At 33.0% G+C, this 8423-nt stretch overlaps 1 protein-coding gene across 1 annotated transcript in view; it reads right to left on the reverse strand.

Annotated features, from left to right (window-relative positions):
• The window catches only part of jef (major facilitator superfamily domain-containing protein 6 jef), a 30354-nt gene extending 22336 nt beyond the window's left edge, over positions 1-8018 (reverse strand). Inside the window, exon 1 of the mRNA XM_085941805.1 lies at positions 7654-8018. Within this exon, the coding sequence (XP_085797931.1) occupies positions 7654-7778 (125 nt within the window). The 5' untranslated portion in view covers positions 7779-8018. The remainder of the gene's footprint in view (positions 1-7653) is intronic.
• Positions 8019-8423: the final 405 nt, after the last annotated feature.

Below are 8423 nucleotides of genomic sequence, written 5' to 3' on the forward strand. Positions count from 1 at the left end.
CTCCTTATACTATATATTATAATCTTACTATCATATTAATCATTATGAAAGTCTGTAAAAGAACCCCACTAGTTTTTATGCCAGTGGCACTGTCCAGCATTTATGGGTACACCAGTCGTAGAGAAAAAGTCGCAGAAACATACAAAACTGGTAGTCATATATTGACGGACTTCAAAAATACTTCAGATCGGGTAATTATTAAAAAATATCTGCAAGTCGTAGTATATTCTTGGGTTTCCACCGTGTCTCCTTCTTCCTTCTTTACTCGACGTTTCGGGCTCGTTGCAGAGGCCATTATCAAGAGATGATAAATGTTTTATGATGTAAATGTAGTGTAGGTATGTGAATGTAAACGTTACTCTAAGAATGTCAAAAAGGTATCCGATTAGCTAAGAGCAAACGTTGCTTAGAGTAATCTGTCAATCGTTACGACCAGGGATACCGGCTCGAATATTAGATTTTGCTGATAGTGCCGGAAGCCATGACGTTTTTAACCGTAATCCATCATCCCTATTAATATTTTCAGGGTTTCTATGGATTTCAATGGCCTCCTTTACCAATCGCGTGAAATATCCTTTATTCCGACCCAATATCTTGGTTTCAAAGTCAAATTTGTGTCCTGTATCCATCGAGTGCTCGGCAATTGCCGACATCGTGTAATGTTTGTAACGTAAGAATATACTATGATAAAAAAAAACCGTGAAAGCCTCAAACATTATAATATCTGCAAGGATTATCGGTTGTATCTCTGCGAAAGTTAGAAAGTACTTGGAGTATCCGGATGATTCTCAGTTCAAGAAATACGAAACATTCAGTGCCAACAACACATTTTGTAGGTTTCAATTGCCTTCCACTTTCTTGTCCTCAGACTCCATGACTCTTTATATAATATCTTCTTCTTTATTTAACCATGTCTGCTCCTTAGTTGGAGCATATGGACTGTACACGGTGCCTCCAAGGGTCGATTGTCAGTTTTCTTGTCATTCCAGGTCATGCCAGCATCCCATACTTTCGCCGTATACACTCTGCAGATAGTATTTAGCGGCCTTCCAGGATGCCGAAATCTGGTTTGAAGAAAAGAAAAGCCAGGTTGAAATACTCTTCAGGGGCATGCAGCACGTGACCGAGCCATGTTCAACATCGCCTCTTCACTCTCAGCGTGATGAGAGGCTGCTTGGTTTGCTCTCTTATATCTCTTCGTTACTCCTAAAGTCATACCACTATACACCCAGTATTTGTCTCAAACATCTGTTCTCAAAGCTCAATTGGTTAAAGGACTGGGAAAAACGTGTGTTAGAACCAGGGAATACAAAAATAATGAGAAGTGTAATAGTCTAATAGTTTTTCATGTAAACGAAACGCACATTCTATATTAGTAATATTTGAGATAGGATATATTCAGAGAGGATTTGTAAATCTTGCAATTTATGGTCTGGTCATCATTATGTAGTATATCATAATGAGCATCAGAGTCTTGATCCATGGTGACTGACTTTAAGATTTATATCATATTATTAATTATTTTGTAATACGTATGATTTTGAGGCCAAGTTTTTGATGTATTTTCAATGAAGAATGATAGTTAGGTATATTCTTTATTCTTGTGTATATTCAGTTTTCGATAAAAAAAAAATAATGAAATGGCGTACTCATATTCATAGATAGTAGTATATTATATATAATATTAATACTATCGACCGTAGGTACTTGATGGAATTTTATTATAGGTAGGTATATATATTTTACATCATTGCACGAATAATTGTATCGTTTTATTTACATTTTTTTTTTATAAAAGTAGGTGGTTAAATTATGAAAAAATATTTTATGGTAAAGTTGTATTATTAAATAATAAATCATATTTATATGATTTGTTAAAATTCATGCTATCAAATTAGCAAAGAAAGGTAATTATGTTTTTCTTATAACTCTCAAAGAAACCCTTTTCATATAGGTATATAATTTATATATATAATATATTTTGATGGTATAAATACAAAGCACCCAATCGATTCGGTGTTTTTCCCGATGAATGCGGGGTTTTCTTTAGTTTCATTCTAAATATATAAGAAATACAACACATGCGCAGTAGCTTCTGGAAAAATTATATATATGTATCTACATTTTACTATTGTTATTTCTCTTTGTTATTTCACACACTGATACACCAATATTTCACACAATTCTCATATGTAAATTTATCAATAAGTACCTACCTACTGTAATATATAATATTGTGTATAACAACCACAATTCACCTGTAGATTTTAAAAGTATGTTACTATGTGTTTCTAAACAAAATTTCAACGAAAGGTTCTAATTTTAGAAATAAACTTTTAGAGCTTTAAATAATAACGATTATCTCCTAGGTTGTTTAACTAAAAATAGAAGTAGCAATTCTGAAATTTACGTAAATAGCAGTAATAGTAAGTAAGTGCAGTAAGTTAAGTAATTCAAGTATTGTATATATACCTACGGCTAAAAATTAAAATATTATTCATTTATAGTATTATGCCGATTTTTTTAGTAAAAACCTTTCTACATACGCCAGTACAAATGGTTTTGGTTTGACTTTTACAATATATTATACTATTATAATTTTTGCAACTAAATGCAATAATATTTATACCGCTTAGTGTCAGTACACATATTATGTTGAGGAATTCCTTATTATAAAAAGATGTAGCTGAAAACGTATCAACTAATGATAATGATTGAATTAGCTGTAAGTAATTTGGTATTGACGAAGATTGATTGAAGAGTTGTTGTAACTAGAATTATACTAAACGTATTCTCTGATATTTTTTCTCGGAGTGTACTGAGATAAAAACGTAGTGCACCAACTTTACTATAATTTTTTAGATCAGGGGGGGGCAAACTTTTTGGATGGAGGGCCAAATTCAAGTATTCGAAATGAGCGGGGCGGGCCGCAAGCAAAATACCATTTTTAGATATACACTATTTATTATCACGAAAAATAAACATTACAAAAAAATTATTGAGAAGAATGAAGTGGTGTACATTTTTTAAATTCAGGTGTTAATTTTGTAGTTGATTTTCTCAAAACTGCTTGTAAATGGGCATCGGGGATATTTCACCGTAAAGAATTTTTATTGAGGTTCATGATCGAAAATGTTTGTTCACATATATAGGTTGATGCAAAAATAACGAACATTTTTCTTGCATAATCTTTAAGTTGGTCGAATTTGTCTGAATTAAGGGCATTGTAAAATTTGGAGATTTCTTCACTACAATGCAATTCTCTTAAATCAGTGTCACACTGCAGATCAATAATCTCAAGTTGTAGCTCTGTCGGTACACTATCAATATCTATTGAAAATGGATCGCGTACTATTGCTAAACTTGTCTCAATTTTTCGGAAGTCACCAAATCCTTGTGAAAAATCGTCATTCAGGGCTTTAATAATTTTACCATATTCTTCAAATTTATATTCTGGTATATTCAGCAACTTCAAAGTTGGAAAGTGGTCCGCGTTGTTATTTCATATTTGTCGAAGGAATAACTTGAGTTGTAATTGAAATCCATTCAAACTTTTTACCTTATCTTAGGCATTATATCTAGCAACGCAGAGTTAACAGTATTTAAATGTGTCACGATGTTCAACGTAGAAAATAGTGGTTACATAGTGTGAGACGAGACGCAAGAAAGACGTACTGAGATAATACATTTTTACGAAACAGCAAAAATTCTTCAAATTGTAATCTATTGTCAATATTTTTTAAAAGATTATAAAAAAGTTATTCGTAATCAGAAGTACAATTAATGATGGCGGGCCGCAAAAAAATACCCGGCGGGCCACATGCGGCCCGCGGGCTGCAGTTTGCCCCCCCTGATTTAGATGAATAATGTTGTAAAATCTCAGATAATATTGTCTAATACGTAAGAAATCAAAACAAAAACATTAATAGAGGCTGCAATTTTTTTTTACATTTACTGCCATTGCATTCAACGATGCCAGTGCAAAGATTATAATATTATTGTATATAGTTATCAATTCAACCGTATTGCAATATTAAACCAAACCCTGCTACGCCAATAAAATGCTTAATAGCGAAACAATTGTAAGAATAATTAATCACCGCAGAGTTGATCACTATACTCTTGCAGCATCTCTAGCTCTCTTGAGTATAATAAATGATCCTAAACGTCAATGCAGAAGCAACAATGAAGATATGAATTCATATTGTTTGGCAATGTTAGTTTTATGATAGTCAAAAGAGATAGGAAATTTTAGAAGTCAAAATTATCAACTACCACTTAATCTTAAAATGTTTATAGCTCAGCCAAACATCAAAATATTTTTGTATATCCAAATATAACCTGCAAGTTGAAGAAAAATTTGAATATTAATAAATGTTTGTACCCATTATGAATGATTTGTTTTTATTACAATTAATCATATAATACAATATATGTAATAAAATAACAGTGTTTAAATGTCTAAATAAGCCTCAGATGAGATTTCATTGCTTAATAAAAAATTTAATAATAAAAATTCACCTTAAAATGTTGTAATATAATGTGTACATATAAATGCGTCTAGCTATAGTCCAAACCCTATATGTTGACATAATATGTTACAAGAAAATGTCTGCAATGCTCAAAATTTTCGTAGAAAGCATCCAAGGATGGTGAACAATTTATGTAGTCTACGGGTTTGGATGAATAAAATATTAGCGAGTACCTAAACAACCCATAAACTATGTCTTTCAAAGGAAACTAACATTTGTATCATCTTAACTTGGTAAGGACAAACAAGTGGAAAAAACAGCTATATCATACAGACTATTTTCATTCTTGCAAAATAATTAAAGATAATATGTTCATTCAGTATATTTTAATTTAATTGGTATGAGCGTGCTAAATAGTCTAAAATGCTATTCATATTATAAGTACATATTGGAAATATTCCTGGATATTACCAGTGTATTTTATAATGCTACCTGGCCTCTTATACCTACTTCAGAGGCTGCGGTTCGAGAGACTATTTGTAACGTCAATACAAGATTACTTCAGCAACAAATAAATCGAGTTTTGAGTTAATTTTTTTCATGATAACCTTCTCTGAAACATCTTTTTCGATGATTTTATTACTATCCTGCTTTTGGTATCATCGCTTACTCCAACAATCTGGTTGTTATTAATTTGTTGAAGTTAATAGCCGGCAGTTAGCTCATCATTACCGCCTCTTTTGGCTTGTAAAACTCCCACCTCCGCACCCGTTATGTATATGCAGCCACGTCGTACGCGGCCGCCTTACGTTTGCCAGATCAAAAAATTTAAGCCCTCATTTTGTCCCGAGCAGAGCCGCACGGGACTGGTGATGCAACCTTGCACCGAAATGCGAATGCATGATGATAATTTATATGGCAACTATCAGAGTGACTTTAATTTGAAGAGTCGCAAGGGGAGTCGGGAGTGTCCCGCTACCCGTACGCTCTGCCGAATTTAGTAAAGGCCGCAAAATTGGCCTCGGTTGCCACCATGTCCGCGTATCCTATTGGGCCCGAATGGGGTCGGACTCGGGCAAACAACTCCGCTCGTTCAGGGCCCATAACTGGACAGTCCCACAGGAGGTCTTTTTTGGCTTAGAGAAATTTATTTAGACTGACATTTGCATCAACTAAAACAGAAGTCATTATCAAGTCGATTCAACCAGATATTGGATACATCAGACCGTCCAACCTGCTCACCACTAAGGCAAATTTTAGACAATTTTTCGCATCATACTACGAAGGTAAAGATCTATTCACGTAGATTGTAATGCAGTTTTGTAAAATAATAAAAAATAAAATTTATTAAGTATTATTAAGTAACATTTTTGCCTCTCTGTGGTCCTCTATTGGCATTCAATATTAGTAAAGCACACTTTGGTGAGTAATAACCTCTGTCTTGGGTAACTGCTCTAGATACATTTTCAGGCATAAATATATGACGATATCACTGAGTTTGGGTGTGGTATGGGGCGGATTTGGTTGATGGGAATATTGGGTAATCAGAAGACAGCTGTATTTCAATGTCGTCACGATCCTCAGCCGCGAGTAAACGATTGAGACGAGATAATATATCGGTGGATTATGTAGTAAGTATTAAAATATTATTTTTAATAAAAAGTTCTAAAGTTTCAATCTATAAATCTCCTATTAGTTGTTTTTTTTTATTTAAAAACTCGAAGTAAAAAATGTTTAATAATAAAATATAAATTCTAAATCTAAAATAAACTACTTAGTGAAAAATAGTACATCAAAATTATATTATTCATTTATTTAAGGGTCTCTTGTCACAGCAAATCAAGCGAATAAGTAAGTAGCAGGAACGAACAGGTGATATTTTGGTATCCAAAAGCTTTTGACGATAAAAGCTCTCTGAAAATAAACCAAAACAACTCTGCTAAGCTTAGTATTTATAAAATTTATATCTTTTAGAGGGGAGTTTTCAGTAGAATCTTTTGTGTTGTTAAAGAAAATGGCGCTTGGAGGTCGTGGTATTATATTGAACTTTATATATAGCTACTTAATGGGGATGGATATATATAAAATTATTAATAACCATGTTCTTGATTTTTTATACAAGGTGGTTGTTAATAATTTTGAACAATCACAAACACCCAGGCTTTTAGAAAAACACATAAATATTGTGTCCTGACCGGGAATCGAATCCAGAACTCTCAGGTGGAAGGCAAGCGCTTTATGCACTGCACCACAAAAGCCGCCTTAGGGGAAGATATTACTTGTCATATGAATTCAAAGACTATACTGGATCAGTTACGCGCATTGGAGTGTCGAGGAGTCTCACGTAAACCTTGATTGGTTGAAAATAAGATGATTAAATTACTCCACGGGTGATTTATGAATATTCGACCAGAGCAACTGGAAAAGATCAGCGCCAAGAGGCCAAGATCTGCCAAGGGATATAAATATAAATAATATAAATGATTAATGAGACTTTTAGCTTTAATGTATAGATTTATTGAAATTATATTGTTTTTTGGATAAAGTACGTTTTAATTTAATTTTATCATGGTAATAATATACTCATAGGTAAATTATAAAATAAATAAATAACTACTTCCACTATTCAAAAAAATGTATATTTTAATATATATATATAATGTAAATAATATATGTAGCAACTCTTATACCTACCATCTTCTGGCACTTGAAAATTTTGGCTAAAAGTTAACGAATATTTTTTTTTATTTAAAAGAAAAAGAAGACTGCGATAAAAATGTGCTTGTTTGACAGCCTAAATAAAAAAAAATGTTTGGTGTAGTAAAGCTTTATAAAAGACCTTGGCATAAACATATTGTAGTTCATAAAATAGAATACATACATAAATTTTAAATATTTGTTGCTTAAAAACTTTAGATATGTTTGTATCTATAAAACTAAGAATGAAATATAATCCAATCTTATTTCGAGATGTGTAAATCATATTGTTTTCTTGAAACCTTGAAGCAATAATGGTTTGACTTTGACTTATCCCAATCGAAGGTTATCACTTAAAAATTGACTTAAATGACAGTTTTAATAGTGAAAACTTATACGTACGAATTAAATTATATTTTAAAGTTTGTATTGTATCAAAAATGTTGAGTTAAAGACTCGTAAATTCAGATGTCTGACAACTAACCTTGTAGGGTCTACCTCTCCCTCAGCCTCTGGATCGACCATAGGTCTCACTACTTGTCCAGGAGGTGGCCTCTGTTGGCCTCCGTACCCTCCATAGTCATCCATTCCATCGCCTCCCTGCTGCATGATGTTACTTCACAATCCTCACGACTGGAAAAGGAAACCACTCCCCGGACAAAAACACCAGAAACTGTCTGTTAAATATGACTTTTTTACTCGATATTAAATTATAAGATGCGAATTATGTTAGGGATATTATTCCTAAAGGGAAATGTAATTTCTACGCTTTTCTAATGAGTGTTTTGCGTGAAGTGTGAACTATAAACGAAGATGTGGGAATCGATCCTACATAGACGGTCGTGGACTGACGATCAATATGGTGGATGCAGAGCGCAGGCGTGTGACGTCACGGGACCGCCATCTTGCCGAATTACAGCGCCAAGATTTTCCCAGTTGGCCACAGGGTGGAGCGTACAATGAGAGAATCTATGCGGCTTTATAACATCAGTGAAAATGAAGTTCATCTTACCAATAATCCACGTTCTGAGGATTGAATAAAATATACTGTTGACTAGTTTAGTAAATCGTCTCAAGTTTTATTACGTAATTCACTATTACTCTTCTGTAAAAAAATATTAATATTATTTGTTTATTAATGTTTCTGTTGTTTAAAGTCAGCCCAAAATATTTAAATTACCCAGTATTGCTACGAAAAATATAGCATTGTATATACAAAAGTCCACGTAGTTTCAGTGTTAGGAATACAACAAT

This window comes from Rhyacophila brunnea, unplaced genomic scaffold (assembly GCF_057557595.1).
Source record: "Rhyacophila brunnea isolate RB1 unplaced genomic scaffold, BYU_Rbru_1.0 scaffold_14, whole genome shotgun sequence".
Classification (NCBI taxonomy): domain Eukaryota; kingdom Metazoa; phylum Arthropoda; class Insecta; order Trichoptera; family Rhyacophilidae; genus Rhyacophila; species Rhyacophila brunnea.